Genomic DNA, 25,381 nt, shown 5'->3' on the forward strand with positions numbered 1-25,381 from the left:
TCGTGCAATGAATCTTCTAAGTCCCAAAAGAAATTCCTCTGTTGAAATGTCCTGCATAAGTTCCATATGTATGGCTCTAACTGCTAAGCATGTATACAGGCAGACCGAAACTTTCTTGTTCCCATTCTCTCTTTTGACATATATTGGACCAAAGTAATCTACTCCAGTAAATGTGAATGGGGCCGATTCGTTAACACGTTTCTTCGAGAATGGCGGCATCAGTGGCATTTTGTATGGTCCTCCTTCATGCCTCTTGCACACAGTGCATTTCCTCAAGATTCTCTTAACTTCTGAGCGGCCTTGTGGGATCCAGTGTGTCTGTCGGATCATGGATAAGGTCTGAGATACTCCAACATGATAGGATCTTATGTGAAGACTATATCTATCAGTAAGTCAGTCACATGGTTTCTCGTTGGTAGTAGTATTGGTTGCCTCGCTCCCTCTGTCATATGAGCAGCGCCAGGTCGACCAACACATCTAATAAGACCTTCTTCGTCTATTATAAGTCCAAGTTGATTCACTAAATTGTGTCTTTTCTTTTCTGTCAGTGCACTTTTCACTTCATTAAAGTGCTGGCTTTGTACATGTTTTCAACTCTTCAGATGACAATGGTCCTGGATGTATTTCGATCCCCTTAAGTTTCTTGATAAAATCTCAGTACCCAGGCGGAAACTCGCACAAGACGTGTAAAGGAAGAAATTTCCTTGACATCCAGGCAGAATGGGTTGTCAGAGCTATCTGCCATTCTGCTAGGACCCTCCCCCACCAGCAATTTAGCTTCAAACAGTACCTTTGAATCTCTGTACTCCGACTCCATAGCTTCTTTACTTTCATGGTTGTCAAGCAATTTCCATGTGGGCCATTCACTTCTGTTCTTTGTTAACCATGAGGGACCATTCCACCAATTTTTGTTCTTTCTAATGGAGAAAAAAGTTGTTCCACGACTTGCGATATCTGCAGGGTTGTCCTTGGTTGATACATACTGAAATTCTATGTCACTGCTATTATGAATTTATCTTTTTTCTACAAACACTGTCAATGGCTTCTTTGTCTTAATCCAATGCAATAGGCATTGTGAATCAGTCCACAGTATCTTTTCTGTAATAGCTAAAGTCAGTTGTCTCTCTACAAACAATATACCACGAACCCCTATGAGAACTGCTAATAACTCCAGTCTTGGAAGAGAGATCTTCTTGTCAGGTGCCAGACGAATCTTGGAAAATACAAGATTGCATGTTCTTGTTTTCCTGTTGAATATCTGCAGGTAAACAGAAGTGTCATACGCCTTTCTGGAGGCATCACAAAAGCAAAGCAATCTGCAGGTAACTTCTCCTGACAGTCCAATGTATCTTGGCGTGTGGCACTGTGGAAGATCTTGTAGGTCTGTAGATATAAGTTGCCATTGCTGAACATTTTTTTCTGTAAGCTGTTCATCCCAATCTAGATTCTTCCTCCACAACATCTGGAGAAATAACTTTGTTTTTAAAGTCACTGGAGTGAAAAATCCAAGTGGGTCATATTTAGATGCCATTCGCTGCAGTACTTTTCTTTTTGTAACTGGCATGACTTCTGTGAGGATCCATGTCAATCCTAAGATCTTCATCTTCTCTCTCACAGACTGATCTGATTTTGGAATGGAGTTGTAAAATTCCTTGTTGTTTGAAGCCCAATCTCTTTAATATCCTTGTATAGAACTTCTGCATCTGTAACAGTATCTACTCCAGTGGTTACATTGTCAACGTAGATATTGTTTCTAATATTTTCAGCTGTCTCACTGTTGTACATAGAGAGGTGATGGTCAATAGTTGCTGCCAGAAGAAATGGACTGGATATTACACCAAACGGCACTCTGCAAAATCGGTATACATGAGTATTGTTTTCTATGCTCCGGGTGTTCACATCCGTCAACCAAAAGAATCTGGTGGCATCTCGGTCTTTGAGCTGCAATCCATCTTACAGGAAAGCTTTCTCTATGTAAACTACAATTCCAATCCTATTCATTCTGAAGCGTAACAGTAGTCTACATAAATCCTGTAGCATAACAGGTCCTTTGTGTAGACATTTATTGAGACTGAGGTTACTCGGTTTTGACTTTGCTGATGCATCATATACGATCCTAACTTTTGTGGTTGGCTTCGTTGGGTCGATAACTGCATGATGTGGGATATAATGCTTTATCCCTGTTTCTTTACTACTGTGAGGAATCTTCTCTATAATTCCCTTTGTACACTGATCCTGGATAATTTCATAATATTTTTGTAAGAAGGCAGGCTTGCTTTGCATCTTGTGTACAAGTGACTTGAACCTTCCATAGGCAAGTTCTCTGTTTTCAGGAAGTTCTAGACATGAACTCTTCCATGGCCAAGTGACATGATACCTATTATTCTCCATCTCCAAGGTGCTATTGACATTTCTCAGTGCTTCCTCATCATCTGATGTATAGGGGGAGACTTTAATTCCTATAGTCTCTAAATTCCAAAAGTCTTCAAGTAGAGGTTTCACTGGCAAACGTCTCTCTGAAGAACGAAGACAGCACTCTGTAATTGACAGTAATCCATTTGCTATCATCATCTGATGTTCTTTTCTCTCTTCATTACTGCTGTGAGTCCTTCCTGTTATGATCCATCCAAGTTTGGATCCTAAAAAATACAGTCCTTCCTGTACCCCTATTTTCTCAGATGAAATGATAACAAGGTAATAGTCATTTCCAATGAGTATGTCTACTCTAGAATCTTCAAAGGCTGCTGGAATAGTATCAGACATCTGGAGATGTCTACACAAGCTAAACAACTTTTCCCTGGCAATTTGTGGTATGGGTCTTCTCGGTATAGTTCCTGTAATTTTCGGCACAACATTGGCATTGACTGTCATAAATTCTTCTTCTTTAAGTTTCATCTTCAAGATGACTTGTGGAGTTTTCATTCGCATTGGTTTGTCAGCACCGAATGTAATCAAGGAAATTTCTTCAGTTTGACCCATTCTAAGGTTTAATCTCTTCGCTAGATCCTCTGTAATGTATGTTCTCTGGGATCCAGAATCCATTAAAATCCGGACAGCTTCCTTCTTGTTTATCACAGGATTAGACACTTCTTTGTGGGTAGTCTGCGTCAACACAATATCCCCTGATGTAAACATACTGCTTTCCTGTAATGATTCTTCTGTGGAATGTTTCTCTTTGTGTGACTTGTCTGCTAAACAAGATGTTTCTTTCTGTGTTGATTTTTCCAGCCTTGTTGATTCATCTCTCTGATGTGGAAATTTCTTTGGACACTGGCTCCTATGGTGATTCCTATTCTCTCTGCAATGAAAACATGGTTTCACAACTCTACAGTCTTTAATTCTGTGTCCAGGTCTTAAGCATATATAGCATTTCCCTTTAATTCTTTGTTTTTTTGTCTTCTATGGTTCTGTACTTTCTGCACTCATCAGTCCAATGATATCCATTACAAAAACTGCACACTGGAGACTTTGCACTTGATGCATTCCTTCTTTCCTTTGACTCTTTAGTGGATATCATTAAAGCTTCTGCTGTTGTATGATTTTCTACATGATTATGAGCATCTGAAGTTTGAAATTCTGTAGATTCCTTTGCTGTGATATAAGCTTTAAACAAGTCTCTTATTTTCTTAACAGTCCATTTGTCTCTACTTCCTTTCTGTATTTCAAGCTGCAGCAGTGTTTCCTTAGGTATCTTCGAAGTTATCATTGACACAAACACATCCTGGTTTACATCTTGACGCCATGCTTCTAAGCTTCTCATGTGTTTCTCAAGGTCATCATATAGTCTCCTCAAACTCAATGTATCATTTGTCACAGGCTGTATGTTGATCAATTTCATATGATGTTTATGGATCACTGACTGTGCATCCCCAAATCTCTCCTGTATGATATCAATGGCTACATCATAGTTTTCATGCGTGAGCGAAATTCCTGAAATAGCTGCCTTGGCTTCTCCTGTGAGTTTGCTCTGAAGATAGCTGAATTTCTCAATCCTAGAGGGCTTACTATTCCTGTTGATTGTAGCATCAAAGGCATCCCAGAATTCTTGAAATTTGATATTGTCTCCATTATAGGAGGGTAGTTCCAGTTTTGGAAGCCTTACAGCTAAAGAGCCTTGGGTTGCTGTGTGAAATTGGGACTGATGAAGCTGTAGTTCTTGAAATTGTAGTATCTGTTTTTGCATTTTTTCTTGTAAAAATAAAATATGATCAATTCTTGAATCAGTAGTTTGCCGTGTAGCTTTCATAGTAGTTATTCTCTCCTGTAAACTCTCCAGCATCATAAGTTGATCTATGCGTTTAGCTGCTTCAGCTAATAATACAAATAACCTTTCACTATCACCTGTGAATTTATCTACTTTACCTTGGTCAACTTCTTAGTTTTCTACAGAAAGGGACCACTTCTCTATATTTTCTTCCAATTTACCACTGAAGTCCGTAAGTCGCCTTGTCGATGATTTCACCTGACGAAGTAGATCGGATAAATCTTCTTCCATGGCATCCTCGGAAACGAGAGCTCCACTTTTGCTTATCTCCTTTTCAATTAAATTTTGGTACGCGGGTACGTTAAGGCAGGTTATGAAAATCTTTACTGGGATAAAATCCGCGGAATAACATGACGTCATAATTGAAATAAGTACATGTATATCACTAAGTATATATCAAAACCCCGATTTTATTTTTATGTAAGTTTTATTTATGCATGAAATAAACCATACAGCTACTAAGATCCAAAGAAATGTGGAATGTTATACTGCTGTCGTGTCATTTGTGTCTGATCAATATGAAAGGAAACTGATGACGCCATAACTATACATCGAGTGACGTTGACACATGTGAATAATTTATTAAAGTGTGCCGTGTAAATATCAATAAAATATGGAGTATTTGAAATATATTACATGGTATATATGGGATATATATGTGGAACGCTGAGAATTTATTGATACTATGAAGGCATGTTGATTTCATTCATTGACAACTTTGTCATATACAATATTAAATTGCATATGTACCGGTATACAGTTTGACGTTGCATGTACTTGTCAAATATATATATATACACGTATTTACATGTATGTATATGAACTGTTAGTATGTTTACAGGGGCGGATCCAGGAATTGTGGTTAGGGGGGGGCACCTTATGAGGCAGGGGGTCTGGGGGCCTCCTTGAGGATTTTACAGGTTTTATAGAGCTTGAAATATATCTCCTATTTAGTCATTTGTACTATTTTCTTTAATTTTTTAGAAGGTGAAATTAATAAAAATGACGCAAATTTTAAGAGTTTTCGGAAAACATTAAGTTCCCCAATAAAGTAATTCAAGAAATCAAAAGATTTTGTCATTTATTTCTCCGGGAGTGGAAGAAATTATTGCTTCTTTTATCGTTTAGTACATTTTTCTAAACAAGACACCACGATTTACCTTAAATTTGAAAATTTTAGGGGGGGGGTGCGGATAAATCTGTCACTGTATTTAAGTTATTTACATTATATATCTCATATTGTGTAACATGATTGACATTGTATGCCAACATGATTGGCATGATTATTCGTTCAAAGAGCTGATCCAAAATCCAATCCAACATTTTGGATCAGCTCTTTGGATGAATAATGCATGTCCTAATTCGCTCCGCTTTTAACATTGATTGGCAAGCCTAAAAACCATGTAGTCTGCGTTGTAAATACGTTTGTAGATTAGTGTAGTTGTTGTGCTAGATGTATTTATATGTAGTTTTTGTTATTATTCTCTGTTAATATTGGTCACATTATGTACTTCTTTTCGTTTGTCCTGAAGAAGGGACGGGTCGTCCCGATTTGACAATCTGGTTGTTCGTGTCGTTGGTCATTTTCGTGCTTTGTATATATATATATATATATATATATATATATATATATATATATATATTAAAAGAAATAGAATAAACAGTACACAAAGTTAAAAATTTAACGCAAGCACTTTCATTTTATAATCCTCAGGCGTTACATTCTAAAATAGTTTTGAAATGGCCTGACGTCATAAAGGCGTCCTACATGTAACATTTCACGTACATAACGACGTCATAAATATACAGAAAATACTATTTCCCGACGAGAAAAAGAAAGACACTTTATTAAGACTTTAAAACCGGCTCTTAATAGCTTACTGTGAAATATGTTTACTGTTACTATCTATGACGTCATAATATACTTAACGTAAACACCTTTTCCCTTCATTCTTTTATGACGTCGTTATGTACGTGAAATGTTACATGTAGGACGCCTTAATGACGTCAGGCCATTTCAAAACTATTTTAGAATGTAACGCCTGAGGATTATAAAATGAAAGCGCTTGCTTTAAATTTTTAACTTTGTGTACTGTTTATTCTATTTCTTTTAATATTTTATACCGGACACCGTGATTTTTTAAAAACACAATTTGGATATATATATATATATATATATATATATTAAAAAAATATGAAAAGAAAACACAGAAATATATATAGTGTATGACTCTTGTTACCAATGTAGATTAATAACCAACAGTGTCGTATATATATATATATATATATATATATATATATATATCAAGCACAGAAATAGCAATGAACTCCTAAATGAACATAACTGCCCTAAGTGAAGAAATATTTGATATAAAGCACAGCAAGTTTCACTTTATTTGGATACCCACTTCCGCCCCTACCCGGAGTTGAACTCACGACCTGCGGAACCAAATCTCCTAGCAGCATGTAACCAGCGCGCTAGACCACTCGACCATCTAGGCAAGTCTTTAAACTTGCTTTAGATGACGATGGAATTCTCCCCACGCTGTCACACGCTATACGGTCATTGAGAATGGAAATGGGATACAGTTATTTGACGTACATTTAAGAGGATCATACATGATACACATTGCATTCGAAATATTTCATATAAAGCACAGAAATAGCAATGAACTCTTACATGAACATAACTGCCCTAAGTGAAGAAATATTTAATATCAAGCACAGAAAATTTCACTTTATTTGGATACCCACTTCCGCCCCTACCCCGGGTTGAACTCAAGACCTGGGGAACCAAATCTCCTAGCAGCATGTAACCAGCGCGCTAGACCGCTCGACCATATGAGGAGTATTTTTAAAGGCAAACATTTGCGTGCGGGTACATGTATTACTGTCTTATGACAGGATCTAGTTTTTTATGGATTTGAAATCATGAAAGTTTTATCAAATCAACAACATTAAAACGTGAAGATAACAGTGATCAATCTCATAACAGCTACATGTATAAGCAATACTAAACAGAGAGTTGGGCAAACACGGACTAATGGTTTCAGCAGAGGTGCGATCCGGTATGACTTTTTAACACTTCACACGATCATTCTTCATGATAAGTCAGAGACTAGGTCTTTTGACATCACAGACGGTAAATCTTCATATCTAGCGATCTTTAAAAAATTACATTGTTAAACACCACAAGAAAAACCTTGCTGACTATTCATACTCGTTTTGATCAGATGAATTGAATTTAAAGTGTCAAATGAAACACAAACAATGCTTGAATATAAATTCAAGATGCAAAGCTACTGAATTTGTAGAATAATGCTTCAGAAATATAGGCCATGGTATATATGGAGAAATAAGGAGGACCATTGTGACAACAAACTACCATTCTTTAATGATTTCGTGAATTTTTCACAAAGGACATCTAAAAATAGAGATAGATAAAATCTAAAGATACCCTTTTAAAATATTGTTTGTGGTTCTTTACACAGAATGTGTCATGATTGGCGTTCGAGTACAGACAACTGAATGTCGAACCATTAATCATTGAGGAATTATTCAGCAGCCTCAGTGAAGGTAAGTTTCATTTACTCATTTATTTTATACAATATGCTATCATGTGTGTAATTAGGTCAAATGCTGTTGGACTGTTTCATTTCGATTATTAGGCGATTTTACATATCAATATAGTTTGAAGTGAAATGTTTGTGGCTTTTTATTTGCATATAAATTGTTGGGTCGCTTTTTAAATACTGTATGATTTACTAAATATCATTCTTGGAATTTAAATACCCAATATCAAAATACTTATTACATTTCAGTATTTCACTGTGTGTTTCGTAAACCAAAAGTGATTAAAGAATTAGACAGGTTATATGAGAAATTAGCTTTGGTTCAACATGACAAAGTTTATAACAACACTATCGTTGTTTGTAAGACTCATTGTTATAACGGTATTTTCAACGAACGTGGCGTTAATTTCACATTTGGTAATCCTACATATTCTTATACCCCAACTGCCTTTTCAAAAGATGGAATTCTTCAAAATTATAATTCTGTTTTAAAACATTTAATATTCCAATCGATGGGACGGATGAATATGAGTTACCGTACCTATGCTGGATTTCTGAACCTCATAAATAAGTAAAAACAAAATAGACACATTTCTGGATTCAGTAAATGTTCTACCAAGCCTCTATTGTTGATCCTCACGAAAATACTAACATTTTTGAAGTAGAATATATAGATCTACTGTGCAACGAAATATTCTAGAAGTGGTGTGAATTAAAAATGGATTCTTAAGAATTCTTACATTTTTTTTAGTATATTTGAAATCATGAATGTTTTCTCAAATCAACAATATCAAAACGTGAAGATAACAAACAGTGATCAATCTCACAACACCTATAAGCAATACTAAATAGAGAGTTGGGCAAACAGAGACAAATGGTTATACCAAAGATTGGATCAGCTATGACTTTTTAACACTTCATACGATAATTCTTCATGATAAGTCAAAGACTAGGTCTTTTGACATAAAAGTAATTCCACCCTTCTGTGATGTCATCAGATTTTGCAAAATCAATGATCTATTTAGATTCATGCATAATAGGAACATAAATTCTGTTGGAGTCTTTTCCGATAGGTATTATAAAAAAAATCTTGTTAAAAATAAAGTATTTTAAAAGTCAAAGTTATAGATGAATAATCAAGAATATGTTTTAAAATTTTGAATCCAAGGGCAATAACTCTGTTTTTATTGATTTCCTTATCAATTCTATTATGTGATAGATTTCCTTTATTTTTTACAGACATTTTGTATATCTTTGTGAAGTTTCATGAAACTGTTACAAATGCTATTATATCGTCATAACCAGTTTGTATGAAATTTTGATAACGCTGTTTAAGGAAAATTGTGATTTTCTGACGGTGATATATGATTACCTTTTGTACGTCTTGCATTTTAAAAAGTGTGATGACCTATGTATTTTATTTGATAATTTGTTAGTTTTAACGCTAATGAATGGAAATCAATATACTTTTTAAACTTTCATCAGATAAAACTGCGAGTATGGAAATCTTTATATCTAGCGATCATTAAAAAACAATAAGATAACCCCTGCTGACCATTCATATCCGTTTTGATCAGATGAACGGAATTATCAGTAATCAAAAGCAGGTGTTGAATTCAAATTGAATTTAAAGTGTCAAATGAAACACACAAAATAATTGAAGGGGTGCTCTTATAAATGCGCAGTGACATGCAGGCAATAAATTTTAAAAGTTAGACATTTTAAAGTTAGGCATTATATCCAAATTAGAGATGCAAAGCATGATAGCTACTGAATTTAAAAGAAATGTCTACGAAATATAGACCACTGTATCGAAAAACTAATGCTCCGTGAATTTGTCACTAACGATATCTAAAAATAGAGATAGTTAAAATCTACAGATACCCTTTAAAATATTGCAGGTGGGTCTTTATATGAAGTGTGCCTTGATTAGCGTTCGAATACAGACAACTGTATGTCGAATCATCGATCCTTGAAGTATTATTTGGCAACCTAAGCGAAGGTAAGTTTGATTTACTCATTTATATTATACATTATGCTATCATACCTGTAATTAGGTCGAATGCTGGTTGACTGTTTCATTTCGATTATTGGGCGGTTCTATGTAACAAAATGTTTTAAATGAAATGTTTTCTTGGTTTTTATTTTCATATAAATTGTTGTGTCGTTTTTGTTAAAATACTGTATGATTTACTAAATATCATTCTAGGAATTTAAATATCCAATATCGGAATGCTTATTGCATTTCAGTATTTTCAATATTTTCATATCATCATATTTCACTGTTTGTTATATCCACCTTTTTTATTTTGTAACTTTAAGAGAAGTAACACACTATTGTCTCACTTCATAATACGGTAAATCATGGCATAGGCAACCTTCATGGCGAAAAGCGTTTGCTATAACCAATCTTCAAACATTTTGTTATTTTCCTCTCCTAGGGGAATAAGCATCATTTTGCAATAAGCGTCAACATCTTGAATTCGGGTAAATCAACTATCCAATTAAAGACTAATTTTTAATGCAAAATTTCACAAGGTCACATGTAAGTGGAGGAATTTTTCATTTCATCTATCATTACAGAATGGTCGAATGTGCCGTGACCCGCTTATTAAGACTTCTTAATGAAGACAACAGTCGACATCTAAACGCTCATTGCATAGCACTATGTCTGGAGCAAACAGATCTTGCGGGATTTGCAGAGAAAGTGTTTACAAATGCAGTAAACTGTATACGAGAAGAAAAAGACAAGTTTGAAAGTATTCATGACCTAGTTTCACTTGTTGTGAATCTTTTTAATGTGCCATACTTGGAAACCATAGTTAACGTTCTGATATTTATTTGTAAAATTTTTTCATCTATCAAAGGATGTAGAGATCTGTATTCTATGATATCAGAGAATTTACGTTTGGAATTGTTAGCAAAAACGAGAGATATTGAAGAAAAATTGCATGATTTTTGTGAATGTTTTGAGGCACGAAGTGGTGAGTTAAAGTGGTTCAGTGAACAAGGAGAGAAAACAGAAGAAAGTATTGAAAGGCTGTTAGATAATGTCAACTACAAGGAAATCGGTATGGGCTTTTCGGGATCGCTACAGACTATCATTTTAAGGTATAAAAACATCCGTGAAGAAAACACTCTCAAGTTTGTTGGAGAGTGTTTGAATGTGTATGTACGTGTTGCGATCATGCGATGTATGATGCACATTTTGCTTTTGTCAATTGTACCTGATGAAACAATGAAAAGCGCAACAGAGCGAATTAAGATGTATATGGAAAACGATAGCCGGCGAAGAGTTGTTTTTTTAAACAGGATACTAGAGCCCAGCCACGAGAATGCTATATTTCTGTCATCATTTAGCATTACAGATTATCCTCAAGTGGATATGTTTCTAAAAGCTAAATGGTCTGCTACAAAAGAACATTCATGCAGATGGGAAATCAGTGATTTTTTGACAAACAAAAGCATTGCTCTGCATCCGTTAGTATTTCGAGGTCATTGGATGAATACAGCTGCCTTAAAATATGTATGGAGTACATCTACGGCGCCACATGATGATTATGCTCAATTTTGCTTTGAAGTTGTATCGAAAGGAGAAAATATATTTTTCATCAAGTCATTTAAAACGCAGTCTTCATATATTTATATGAAACCCAATTCACTTCTGGGCAAAACGAGTATTCGACCAAGAGAGGAAGGAATGTTCAAGGTTCTCCGTTTACAGAATGACAATTGTTTGATATCCGTTGTTAAATACCCTGGCAGATTCATTTATATGCCGAACACTATTTGGGGTAAGATAAAAGGGGCTGTGACAGACAAGATGTATCCTGAAGGCCTACCAACTGAACAGCATGAATGGTCACTTAAGGAAGTTTGTCATCGTAGAAATGAGGATGAAATCAATAAAGTTGAAAATCCTCAAATCATTAGTGCCTTCGCCTCCAAAAAGAAGTGACAAAACATTAATCGCTAGACATAACATTATTTCAATGTGACATTTTGTTTCACGAAATGGATCCTATTTCAACCAAATTCAACTAAATGTTAGAATATGATTTGGAACTTTCAAAGAACATTTTAACTACATGTATTCATCAAACTTTTACATTTTGGAAAATCATTATATGTTACATATGTGTGATATATTGGTGTTAGTTTGCTTTGGTTCTCCTCACTTCATGATAGTGTTTAAGGACATATTCACCTAATGCCCATCTTCAACCAGACAGAACAAAAAATCTTATCAGACACAAAAATCTCATTTTCTGCTTTGTGTCTGTTCAACCACACTGTCTCTGCGTTACACCTAATTTTCAGTTCTCTACAACGCATATTCAGCTGATCTAGCCGTGTCTGTTGTATGCAGTCAGGCGTGACTGCGTCTACGAAGCAGCCTGTCCCCTGTGCATTCCAGGTTCATACTTTTGACATATCGATAGATATAGATATTTATTTTGCCATTTGAATCACAACCTTCTGAAAGATGCATAGTATATGAATGATATCTTTTGTCTATATAGGATATTGTCAAACCTGAAGTCTCCCGGAACGTGTATAGCTGGGCTGTATTTACATAAATATGTTGGGTCAATGTAACGTTGAATCCACATTCTCATGCTGAATGACTAGGCTCCCATTAATTCCAGTGCTCATTCATATTTTATTTTCGAAAATGTCTAACTTGCTTACTTGTCCGTTTGTATTGTAAAAGTTATATTTCTATCGGGCTCGTAATTCTTCATTCATATTATGTATCTTCCATTTGTAATGTATGTAAAACTTATACGGTACCAATTTTAATGCACCAGATGCGCATTTCGACAAATAATGTCTCTTCAATGATGCTCAACCGAAATGTTTGAAATCCGAAATAAAAATGAAGTTTTAGAGCTATGATAGCCAAAAACAGACTGCCAAAAAAGTGGAGTTAAATTCGTCTAAGGATAAGAGCTATGCGTAATTCTCTATTTCAGTTGTATAAGGTGAAGATAACGAACAGTGATCAATCTCATAACTCCTATAAGCAATACAAAATAGAGAGTTGGGCAGACACGGACCACTGAATATACCAGACGTATATATATTATCTAACTTACTATGCTATCCGTAATTGCGTAGTATTTTCTAACTGTTTCCTTAGCTCAAGGGAGCTTTTCTGATCGCCTGTTGTCCGTCGTCTGTCCGTCTGTAAACTTTTTACATTTTCGACTCTTCTCCAAAACCACTTAGCCAATTTCAACCAAACTTGGCAAAAATCCTCTTTGGGTGACACGCGCTCAAGTCGTTTTAAATGAAGGGTCATACCCCCTTCAAAGTGGAGATAATCAAAAAATGCAAAATAGGGTGAGGTCATTTAAAAATCTTCTTCCACTGGGCCAGATGCACTGAAATTTACACGAAAGCGTCCTGGTATTGTGCAGATTGACGTGTGTTAAAATTATGGGGTAGGATGGGGTCACAAAAGGGGCTAAAAGTTTTACATACAAATATATAGGGAACATCTTTAAAAGTCTTCTCAAGAACCACTGAGTCATAAAAGCTTAGATTTACATGAAAACTTTCTGACATAGTGCAAATTCACATTTGTAAAATCATGGCCCTTGGGATAGGATGGGGTCAAAATAAGGGCTCAGAGTTTACTTACAAATATATAGGGACAATCTTTAAAAATCTTCTTCTCAAAAACCACTGAACCAGAAAAGCTGAGATTTAAATGAAAGCTTTCTTAAATAGTGTTGACTCAAGTCTGTTAAATTCATGGTCCCCAGGGGTAGGATGGGACCACGATAGGGATCAAAATTTTACATACAATTATATAGGGGAAATTTTTGAATATGTTCTTCTCAAGAACTACTGGGCCAGATGAGCTGAAATTTACATGAAACCTTCCTGCAATAGCGCAGATTCAAATCTGTTAACAGTATGGCCCCTGGGGGTAAGATGGGGTTCAAAGTTTTAAATACAAATATGTAGGGTGAATATTTAAACATCTTCTCAAGAACCACTGAGCCCGAAAATCTGCTATTTACATGTCCCCTGGGGGAAGATTGGGGCCACAATAAGGGATCAAAATTTTACATACACACAATACATCTACACATAGATAGATAGATAGATAGATAGATAGATAGATAGATAGATAGACTGGTAATCGCAATTAAGGTATCTGATGTACAATGAGAGCTCGGTATTTTCCGGAATGACCTCGGTAATATTCGGAAACGAGCATACATCTTTAAAATCAACATTATGAACAAATGTAACATTTTGGATAGTCAAAACTATCAAATAAATGTTTGATTTTGTGCTTTAATAAAATTTGTAATCGTTTAAATTAAAATCTCTTTGTATGACTTGTATGACGCGACGTCGTTAATATAAACAGTTTTTAAAAATGGCGGCCGCCGTGAAACGAAACAAGAAAGGTACGGTACGGTCAGTAAATGTTAATGAACTTACTCTGGATCATAATTATGTGTCAGGACATTATTGTGAAGGGGAATGTTGTGAGGTGTGTTTTCCCGGGATGAAAACGTTGATAAACAGTAGAAAATTCAGTTCTACGGGGTGGAAGAACGGTCGACGAATCGTTGAGTGGTCGTCAATTATAGACGCACTTTCCAGTTGTCAACATTGTAAATGCGGGCCTCTTTATTTAACTAAACACACAGTTAAGGGCGAGATGAAACTGGGACTAGGTGGATATCTCTATATCCAGTGTACACTCTGTCTCCGGCTGAACAGGATACCGTATGGGAAGACCCACAGAAGTGAGAAACAAAACGACAAGGGGATGCCAAGTTTTTGCATAAATACTAAAGTCGGCGCAGGTATGTTGTCGTTTTTTAAAAATATAATTTATCTATAAACAAATTATATCTTATGAAATACATGTAGCATTACATTGTCATAAAGTTTAGCAAGAATTATTTTATACTATAGAAATTTTGAACAACATTGTCAAAATGTATTTCATAGCAAATCCAAAATGCTTAGTAAATGGGCATTGTATCATAATATAATGGACAAGTAGTTTGTAAAAAAAAAAATTACAATACATTTACAGGTATATGAAAAATAAAATAATTACAGTTATCTTTGAATGTGTACATATGTATGTTTATGTGTGTATATATATTTATGTGTGTGTATGTATATATTATACATGTATATATCATATATACAATTCACTGTTATTGTTGATACAGAAGGTGCACAGAGTAATTGCAAGTGTGAATGAGCGAGTGTAGATTACAGTTTGCATGTATAAATGTGTTAAAAATACAAAAGTGAAACATAAAAAAAGAAGAATTAATCACCACACAGTACCATGTTATATTGAAGCAATGATAGACAGTGTTGGTGGACCCCAGCGGATGAACAACCTGCTTACCACCCTTGACCTTCCCTTCATAAACAACAGAAGTTTGAAAACAATGGAAAGAAGAGCGGGCCAGTTCATCGAGAAATATGCAGAAGAAAACATGAAGAAAGAAAGTGCCATGACCTATGAGAAAGAAATGATGTAATAAAAATTTCATTGCTATTTTTTCTTTAAAAAAAATAATTATGTTCATTCAATTGGATATAAAAATGTTTATAAATATTGATCGTGTAAATATTTAAACTTGGTTGTTTTAGAGCTATTTCACAGAAAGAAGAGGATGTCAAGGAGGAGTTTAGCGATTGGAAATAACATTGTAAAAGCAATGATAACAGATTATGTCGAGTGAATATTAAATTCCAATCTTACATCTAAACTTCCAACTGCCCCTTTGCTTAACATGCAGACACTACATCATCATTTTTGTGCACAATTTGCATCATGTCTGGATCTCTTTTGTAAACAATATATCACCGAGATAGCTTGAATGTCTTTATACATGTAATGTTACAGAGGTAGGATTTTTATTAGACATAGAATTATACTGAATTATTGTGATAGAACAATTTTCAATTTCTAATATGTCAGGATCATTCGAATTATCTTTTAAATTTTGAATTCAGTGCACAATCCTATGTTCACAGTAATCTCAACAATGACACACAGAGTGTAGAAATGTAAATGCATGTTACAAATGCAGGATTATTCCAGCCTGCTAGAGGTTCATGATGAGATACTTTTGACCTGGTGCCGCGTATATAAGGGACGTTGACTGAGGCTCTAACTTGTTGGAGTAATGCAGGATATATATCACTTTAGGTTGTTTTTTTTATCCAGGGTTCTCATTTTTCCATGTTGACATGATGAAGGGTGATTGATTATATAATATTTTTATAACATAATATTTTAGCTCTAAAGGATCCAAACTTGAGCAGGCTACTTATGAAGTGATTCTGGATCCCAATAAAGATGTCGCTTCTTATGATGCCCACAGATCAAAGAAACCGCATCCAGCAGTCAAGAAACTCTCTTTCCCTCCTAAGTCCCGTAAAGGCATGACAGTTTGCATCGACCATGGATGGCAAAAAAGGGATTTGACAGTTTAACAGGTATATATTTGACAAAGTTTTGATTTTTTAATTATCAAAAAATAATGAATATTAGTCTAAGGGTTGGTTGTCTGTGTACCTTGTGAAATGATTATGACATTACTTCAAGCTAATGTCAAGTTATGCAGAATTTCTAAAAAGATGTAGCACCACTAATTTAATTAAATCCCAAAGTAATAAATAAATATGGTTTTTCTCCCAGGGCATACATTCATGATGAGCAAAGAAAATAAGGTTTTGAAGGCAGTTGTAACACACCGCACTTGTGGAGTATGCAAATGGTGGAAGAGAAATATACCAGGAGTAAAAGTTCGGGAACATCGTTGTGTGTGGAATCACAGAGGATCTGCCAGGGCCATGGAGAGTGAAGCAGGCCTGAAAGCCATCAAGGATATGATCCAAGAAGGTACGCCTGTAGATGTAATAGAGGGTGATGGTGATAATACTCTTGTGGCTCGTATACATAAGAGTCTTGGAGTGACTGTTAAGAAAAAAATTGACAGGAATCGTTGCATAAAAAACATAGTCAAACTTCTCTATGATCTTCGCAATAGGAAGGATGTTAAAATCAGTAATATGGTAATTCAGCATCTTCATAAGTGCATAAAGTATGTATTTAGTAAAAACCAAGGTGATGTAGATGGGATGCGTGAGAACCTACAGGCACTTATACCTCACCAGTTTGGAGATCACAACCATTGTCATGCTCGCTTCTGTGGTTACAAGCGAGTAGGAAACACACAGAAATATGCACACAGAAGTTTGCCATACAAAGCACCACTTAGTGACCCTTTACTACGTGAAAAACTTGATTTACTTTTTGAACCAGTTATTGCTAAGTCTGCCATGTATGTTGACCTTGGCTCCAGTCAAGCATGCGAGTATGCAAATCGTACAGCGATGCTGAAGGCCCCTAAACATTTACATTATGGGGAGAGTGAAAGCCTAGATTTCCGCATTCATGCAACAGCAGCCAGCATAAATATTGGAAGGAAATATCTCTCAGAGGTCTACTTTAGCATTGAAGTTTTAGTTCCAATGATGTTTCTGTTTTGGGTTTTGAGTTGTAAGTTCATTTCATTTGAGTTTGCTTACTCTTTTCAAATTATTACTAACTTTGTGGTGTTTTTTATTTTAACACATTTTATTATTCAAAAGTAAATTTTATTAATACATGTATATACAATGTAAATACACATGGATTGTCTTTTAAAAATATTTTTAAAGCTGTATTATGAATGTGACATTGTCTGATGACTAATTGGGGAAAAAACTATTATGGAAATCTATATCTTTATTTTAATGATTTCAGGTTTTCAGTAAAAATGGCCTTTCCCTGGTCACTTCAACATGAAGTTCTCCAACAAAGTGGATGAATACAGGGTGAAACGAAGGGAGAAGATGAAATTGCCAGGGACAAAACGCAGACGTCTTATCCTAAAACAAGAAAGAGCAATGCAAATGAATGCATCCGATGCATCTGAGGGGTCCACCTATCAATCAGGTTCACTATTCACTATTTTTTCCCTGCAAAATCATTTTCGCTTATCTGAGCGGAAGGCCCAAGTGAACTTTTATGATCAAAATTTGTCCGTTGTGTGGTGTCGTCGGCATAAACTTTTCACATTTTCATCTTCTCCAGAACCACTGGGCCAATATCAATCAAACTTAGCACAAATCATCCTTGTGGAAGGGCTTTCAAGCTTGTTCAAATGAAGGGCCATGCCCCCTTCGAAGGGGAGATAATAAAAAATAGGATGCGGTCATTTAAAACCATCTTCTCAAAAACCACTGGGCCAAAGAAGTTTACATCCTGCCACAGTGCAGATTCAAATTTGTAAAAATCATGCCCGCCCCCGCCCCCCGGGGGTATGTTGGGGCCAAAATAGGCACCAAAGTATTACATGAATACAAGGGAAAATATTTAGATATGGGCTCAGGTGAGCGATGTGGCCCATGGGCCTCTTGTTTTCTGCATTAACCCCCTGGAGTTAATTAGTTTATATCTTAGATAGAAATCAGGACAAATAATCATTACATAATAACTAAATACACAGTATTTGTATTTATAGAGATTGGTTTAGGTACAGAGGCTGACATTGAACAGATTCCGAATCCCATTCCCAAGCCAAATTTTGGTGCTGTCCAAAAGCTGAAGAACATGGAGGCAAAGTACATTATATTTGATCTTGAAACTACAGACCTTAGTAAGTTCTTTAATAATTTTCCCTTTTTTCAGACAAAATGTGATTGCGGATATTACAGATACTAAAATGATTATCTATATACCCGGTATATGTACTTTTGCTTTCTAAACCATGATCATGAATCAAAATAAATGTGTTTTTCTTTTTAAAAGTCAGACAAGGAGCTATGCCTCATATAACTCAAATTGGCGCAGTGGAGATAGAGTCTGGAAATGTGTTTTCAACTTATGTTCAGCCAAAGATTCCAATAGAGCCCGGAGCAGAAGAAACAACAGGAATAGTCTGTGATGGGACCTCTGTATTTGCACATGGATCCAAAGTTACTGCAGTCCCCATACGTGAAGCGATATTGAACTTCCTCAAGTGGCTAGGTACATTTGGCAAATATGGAATTATACTGGTTGCTCACAATGGCCGTGTGTTCGATTTCCGTGTCCTTTCCCATGCCATTGACTGTATTGGATTACAGGAAGACTTTCTAGAAATAGTGTCTGGTTTTACTGACTCATTGTCTTTGATTCGTTCAAAACATAAGAAACTTGAAAAGTATTCACAGATTTTTTTAGCTAAGCACTTCTGTAATGAGACTTATTCTGCACATGATGCAGTGGAAGATGTGAAAATGTTCTCAAAAATTCTATCAGTTGCTGTTTCACAAAGTGAATTGTCAAAAGCTGCATATGATGCAGAAACCCCTTTTCTTCAAGATAAGTTTAATTCCGCAAAAACATTATATCTGCCATCATTGAATATTCTGGTTGGTAATGGTGTTATGAAAATGAACATGGCAGAGAATGTTGCAGGCTCCGGACTTGGCCTGCATCATCTGAAACTAATACATAAGCGTTCTGGTGAAGATGGTCTGCGCAATATTTTTTGTGCCCAAACCTCTCGTGGTAAACCACGAGTTACGAGTGATTGTAAGGTTTTGGATTATGTAGTACCTAAATTATGTCAGTTTTTTTCACAATAGAAATGTTGTCTTCTATTACTTAGAAGTTACTTTATACAAACTTGTACAGTGCAATGATGTGTCTTCGACTCAGAGCACTTTTATGTTAAGTTTGTGAGTAAAATGTCCGGAGTTTACACATCGATAAATTCTTCAAAAAGAATGTTTGATTCTTATAATTCCAGTTCATTCACTTTATTAACAATTGCAAAAATTTGAATAGTTTCCCCGCACTATGTTATTTGTTTTCAGGTGTGTATGAATACATTGTGTTTTCGGATTTATTGATGTGTAAACTCTTGTTCAGCTTTATTTTTGTCCAATCAAAACAATTGTAATAAATAACATTGGAATTATTTTAAAGTATGTTTTATATGATTAGATGCCTAAATTGTGCCATTTTTTATCTGTTCAAATCATGCTGCTGACCAAGAATTTTTAGGTCACCCTAGTCACTCTCTGGAGTCAGATGAACTAGTGTTGTTGGTCTTTGTTCGTCGCCATGTGTTGTCGGCTAACATTTTTACATTTTTCATTTCCTCTTGAAAACATAGACTAGGCTAATGTTACCAATAGGGCTGTGGAGTGAAAATGTATTATATTTCATAATTTTATTATTATATTGAATCAAATTCTATAAAATCTTTATTTTCAGACAAGTGTGTGGATAAAATAATTGCGTGGTCTATGTATGGGGTATGGTACTCAGGTGATCGTTAAGGCCTGTGGGCCACTTGTTTATTACATGTGCATGTAACCAAATTGTCATAAATACTGTTATTCATTTTGTGCATAAATTGTACATGTGTATCCTGAACCAGAAAATCATGAAATTAATCATACAATACAATTGACACATCTCGACTTTTCTTGTTTTTAAAAATGTGTGTGAGGGGTCGTGTGTGTCTGTAAGGGGGGGGGGGGGGATTTTCTAATTGATTTTATAATTGAATGCAATAAATGAAGCAACATATATTCATATTATGCCTGAAATATTTTGCCTATCATTCTAGTCCAATATATTTTTCCAAATATTAATTTCAAGCTGACTTTTTGCTCATTTTTAAAGAATAAATGCGTTTTTCCATGTTATTTTCAAATGGCTAGAGCTACCTCTCTTTAGTGTTTTGGCGGGAAAAAATGCTATTTTTAGAAACTACACACCCATACCTATCTAATGATGATATGAAATATATTCCTTACCAGGCGTAATTTTTTCGTCAATTGTACATCAGATACCTTAAGGAAATTCTATTTTCATACTTATTCACCAATACAGCTAATTTATTAAAAACTATTTTCAGACTTAAACATGCAAAACTATTGTAACTGAAAACTGCATGCATAAATATTAGAATTGACTTATATACTTCTGTAGCTCCCTCGCTTTATTCCTTTTTTAGTTCCATTTGACTGTTTCTGGGTCAGGTGGACCAACAATAGCTTCAGTATCAGTTTCGACTGTACAAGTATGCTACAAAGAAGCAATTAATATTTTTTTTAAATAGCTAGCTGCCAAAATGGTTTATGAAGATGTACATGAAAGGCGAAGATAACGAACAGTGATCAATCTCATAACTCCTATAAGCAATACAAAACATAGAGTTGGGCAAACACGGATATACTAGAGGTGGGATCAGGCGACCGTTTCACTAAACGATCGTAGATCGTAAACGTAGACTTAAATGTGAACGTAGCACGTACGACCGTTTCACTAAAAGTTACGATTTGCGATTTACGATCAGTATTGATCGTAACCCTACGAGTGGTCTAGGGTTATCGTAAGTGTTCCTACATGCACGTAAATGAGCAATATGGCCGCCATGCTGGCCCCGCCTTAGGTCATTTTGTGGCAGTATTTACCTGACTGAGTTTGTTTATACTTTGTAGGAAGAAAACAATCACAATGACTTGCAGTCTGCTTTTGCACAAGAATATTGTACAGTCCGAGCCCGAATCTTAAATCAATTAGAGTTGTCCTTCTTTGTTACGCACATCAACAGATACGCCAGTCTCACAGGGGTCAAGTCCGTCTTGGTCCCGGGCTCTGTGATACCACAGATATAGTAAATTCATTGTATCACAGAGTTCGGGTCCAAAACGGGCCTAGCCCCTGTGACCAGTCTACTGAAATAAATGTAAAGGCAATTAATTCATATTTCAAAAAGTGAGGAGGGGAGGGGGTAGTAAATATATCAAACTTTGCATGTAATAATAACGAGAACAGTTGTTAGACAAGTAATTAGGGGGGGGGGGGGCTATTACCACATGTGCCTGCATCACCGTTAGATTACATGTATAATAAAAAATTAGACAGAATTCAAGACCTTAAAATTCTCATAGACATGTTCAGAAATTAAGTTTCTTTAGTAACAGTTGATTTAAATCCGAGACGTTGCGATTCGACGTACTCAGCTATTTTTTTTTCGTCAGATCAATACCTTTGATGCAACTGACTAACTGCATAATACATGCACATTCGAATGATAAACATTACAAACTTTAAGGAAAATATGATAATAACACGATTTGGTAGGCCTAATGGGAGAGGGGTTAAATATGTAAAATCCCAGTTTTCCAAGTGGAACGTTTCTGTAGTTTTATGAAGGTCGTTAGAAATTAAACATACAATCTAGGCCTATATATATACACAGACAAGGGAAGGGTCATTGTCGGACCCTTGGGGTTCCGACCCCATAGTGCACTCCCGTGGGGATCCGGGTTAGAATAAGTCCTCAGTACCTCTTGCTTGTCGTAAGAGGCGACTAAATGGGGCGATCCTTCGGATGAGACTACAAACACTGAAGTCTCGTGTCACAGCAGGTGTGGCACGATAAAGATCCATCCCTGCTCAATGGCCATAAACGCCGAGTATAGGCCTAAATATTGCAGCCCTTCACCGGCAATGGTGACGTCTCCATGAGTGAAAATTCACGAGAGGGACGTTAAACAATATAAATATCAATCATCATAAAGTGCAATATCAATAAGAAATTTTAATAAATGATCTGGATTATACATCATCACGTAAAGACGGAAGTTAGCATATGCTTACATGCCTAAACGGAAAAAAATATATAAAATACAAACGCATGAGGAAAATAAATTAAGGGGCAAATTGAGCCCATGATTTGTTTGAAATTTATACAAATAAGTGAATAGATATGTCAGTAGTGTTACAGCGTATTTTACAATAATGATTAAACGCCGGAGTACATGTATATATCCATGGTTTGATGCAGGATAAAATTTCTTATACTTGTGTGCAATTTTATTTTCATTTTATTTTTATTTTTTATCAATATCATTTCATTTTCTTATTTTTTTTACTCCGTTGAACATAGTTTACTTATTGATGGAAACTTGACTCATGAGCAGATCGATACATGGCATTTAAAATTCTAAAATGTAAATCTTTTATATTATTTCTTATATCACCCCCCCCCCCCCCATTTTAGTTACATGAAAGTCAATAAAAATTATTCTATCAATTGTTAAAACAGTCTAGGAATTTTCTTTACGTTACACTAGAGATCGGGCTCAAAATTTCCATTATTTTTGTTGCCAACTTGCATGGGTTACTGCAGACGATATGGATATGTTTAAAACCATGAGAAAATAATGAATGGATATTTCTTTCCATGGTAGGATTAATTTTAAATCTACCTCCATAGAGAAAAGAGTTCTAAAAAGTCAGACGTAAATCGCAATCGTAAGTGTTACGACTACGTTAGGTTTCGTGAAACGCTCGTATACGTGCGAGTCAAATGATCTTAAACGTAATCGTACGTTTACTATCTACGATCTGTTAGTGAAACGGCCGCCAGGTGCCTAGGATGAGTAAGCATCCCCTGTCAACCGTGTATCATTATTCAATAGCAAAAATGCAGTGGCGGATTTAGGGGGGGGGGGGGGCAGAGGGTCCGTAAGATTCCATATCATATAGTACAAATAAGTTGAAATTGACTATGAAATGCGTGATGTAAAGCAATGTAGATTGACATGACTATGGTATGTAAACACACAATAACACGCATTACATATATGATAGAGCTTCTTACTATCCTGAATAGTGCGTCTGCATTGATCAGGCTTTGGTGTTAAGGGTATAGAGTTCTACAGGTGGATGATATGACCCCAGGTGTCAATGTCAACTTCTTCTTGAACCCACTTCGCCATTGGAGGTAATAATATTGACACGATTACCGCACACAACAGTCAGACATAAATACATCGTTTCCAGTCGTATCGAGTGGAATAAAAAAAAAACTTGCCCTACTCTTTTCTCAGAGATATGTTTGAAGGAAACTTGTATAGAGACGCATTCTTGTTAGTTTTGCTGCATCCACCGACAACACATCGTTGCACCACTTTTGATCGAGTTATTGGTGTGACGTAACATCAAAATCTTACGGAACAAGCTGAAGATTTCGCCACTTACAGTTTCACACTTTTTACCATAAAAACCAAACAAAATGTTTATTTTTCATGTTTTCTATTTACATAATTGACCAAAGAATACAAAGCATTAACAATCGGAAATGAAATACCCATTGACAAAATATATAAAACTTTATATAAAAGTGCCGGGACCCGCTCTTTAACATTTACTTGTCTTTTTTTTCTTCTTTTTTCCACTTAAGTGTAATCTATGTTAGATGATCAAAACCTATAGGACTTTTACCCTCCCCCCTCCCCTATTTCTTTGAATTTAAATTTTAATCCGACAACGATATTTTGATTATGCTTCTAATACAATTTCATTTCAAGTACAAGCAACATTTGATAATGTTATCAGTAAATAGCGATGGTTGGGACTCCATTCCATGCATATCAGTGGAGACTACTTAGTCTGATAATCTATCCACCTATTTGTTTACAAACTTCTACACAACGGGATCTCTCCCACCACCTAAATTCAGCGCGTGTCATGAAAACAGGTATGTATAGGAATTTAAGCCTGTCTTGTGGCAGAAAACATCAAAACAAAAACAAAAAACATGAAAGGTGAAAATAACGAATAATGATCTATCTCATGCAAAGTGAAGATAGCGAACAGTGATCAATCTCATAACTCCTACAAGCAATACAAAATAGATAGTTGGGCAAACACGGACCCCTGGACACACCAGAGGTGGGATCAGGTGCCTAGGAGGAGTAAGCATTTTCCTGTCGACCAGTAACAACCACCGTGACCCATATCTCTTGATCAGGTGAACAGAGTGTTCCGTAGTCAAAATCAATGTGCTAAGAACAAAAGGGCAAAATGGCATTGGCAATTGAACAAAAATACAATGCATCAAATATTATCATTATTTCTTATTAGCTTTGTTGTACACAATAAAAGGGGTGATGGATCAAAGTAAATCTTGGTCCAAATGTGAGCAGGTGATTCTGATTGCCACTGTTTGAAAAAACGGCTTTACAAAACTTTACTACAGTTGTAAATTTCATTAAAGGTGATTCAAAAGCAAGTTCATCTTTTGTATTAAATTTACTTAAAGTAAATATGTAAAGTTTATCTTTACATTGGCTTTACAGAAAGTAAATCTTTAAAGGTCATATGTATATTACCTTTACTAGACGTAAATTTGTAAAGGTCATGCTTGTTTATTAACTTTACGGAAATACGACCTTTACTAGTACTAAAATACAATTATTTATGTACTTAGGTCATATCATAGTAAACCATATAATGGGCATTTTCTGCAGTTGTCCATTTTTGCGGATAGAGAAAATCCACAAAAATTATCGCACTCTCTCTCTCTCTATAAAACCGCAGAATAAATTCTGCTACCTTTTCTGGATCGAATCGCACATTTCCATCCGTAGGAAATCTCCCTTATACGATATGTTTAGGGTAGGGCTATGCGCAATTTCACAAACACAC

At 35.5% G+C, this 25,381-nt stretch overlaps 2 protein-coding genes across 4 annotated transcripts; one reads left to right on the top strand and one right to left on the bottom strand.

Moving 5' to 3' along the window:
• Window positions 1-1,611: 1,611 nt before the first annotated feature.
• Window positions 1,612-4,183, bottom strand: LOC130053514 (uncharacterized). Its single transcript, XM_056160840.1, has 3 exons — window positions 3,414-4,183; window positions 1,958-3,298; window positions 1,612-1,849 (listed from the first exon to the last, which is right to left on the bottom strand). The coding sequence occupies exons 1-3, from the start codon at window positions 4,181-4,183 to the stop codon at window positions 1,612-1,614; spliced, it is 2,349 nt and encodes a 782-aa protein (XP_056016815.1).
• A 6,733-nt stretch (window positions 4,184-10,916) lies between these two features.
• On the top strand, window positions 10,917-20,355 carry LOC125673499 (DNA polymerase III PolC-type-like). Of its 3 annotated transcripts, XM_056160329.1 has the most exons (8): window positions 10,917-14,669; window positions 15,184-15,364; window positions 15,481-16,042; window positions 16,134-16,332; window positions 16,535-16,738; window positions 17,645-17,836; window positions 18,405-18,539; window positions 18,692-20,355. In XM_056160329.1, exons 6-8 carry the CDS (start codon window positions 17,683-17,685, stop codon window positions 19,510-19,512), a joined length of 1,110 nt encoding a protein of 369 aa, XP_056016304.1. In that variant the 5' UTR covers window positions 10,917-14,669; window positions 15,184-15,364; window positions 15,481-16,042; window positions 16,134-16,332; window positions 16,535-16,738; window positions 17,645-17,682; the 3' UTR covers window positions 19,513-20,355. The 3 variants fall into 3 exon arrangements, with proteins under 3 accessions (XP_056016304.1, XP_056016303.1, XP_048766054.2); XM_056160328.1 differs by having other exon boundaries at window positions 15,184-16,042; XM_048910097.2 differs by lacking the exons at window positions 10,917-14,669; window positions 15,184-15,364; window positions 15,481-16,042; window positions 16,134-16,332; window positions 16,535-16,738 and adding an exon at window positions 16,867-17,398.
• The last annotated feature ends 5,026 nt before the right edge of the window (window positions 20,356-25,381 follow it).

The sequence above is a fragment of the Ostrea edulis genome, chromosome 3 (genome assembly GCF_947568905.1).
Source record: "Ostrea edulis chromosome 3, xbOstEdul1.1, whole genome shotgun sequence".
NCBI classification, from domain to species: Eukaryota; Metazoa; Mollusca; class Bivalvia; order Ostreida; family Ostreidae; genus Ostrea; species Ostrea edulis.

Bases quoted from the DNA above. Each gene is read 5' to 3' on its own strand.
- LOC130053514 (XM_056160840.1), bottom strand. From the start codon at position 4,183: ATGCAAAAACAGATACTACAATTTCAAGAACTACAGCTTCATCAGTCC. The intron at 3,299-3,413 runs GTACAGAACCAT...TTTTCATTGCAG, and splicing joins TGGACTGATGAGTGCAGAAA to AGAGAATAGGAATCACCATA. The intron at 1,850-1,957 runs GTAAGATGGATT...CCGATTTTGCAG, and splicing joins TACATAGAGAAAGCTTTCCT to AGTGCCGTTTGGTGTAATAT.
- LOC125673499 (XM_056160328.1), top strand. From the start codon at position 17,683: ATGAAGTTCTCCAACAAAGTGGATGAATACAGGGTGAAACGAAGGGAG. The intron at 17,837-18,404 runs GTTCACTATTCA...TTGTATTTATAG, and splicing joins GGGGTCCACCTATCAATCAG to AGATTGGTTTAGGTACAGAG. The intron at 18,540-18,691 runs GTAAGTTCTTTA...TCTTTTTAAAAG, and splicing joins TCTTGAAACTACAGACCTTA to TCAGACAAGGAGCTATGCCT.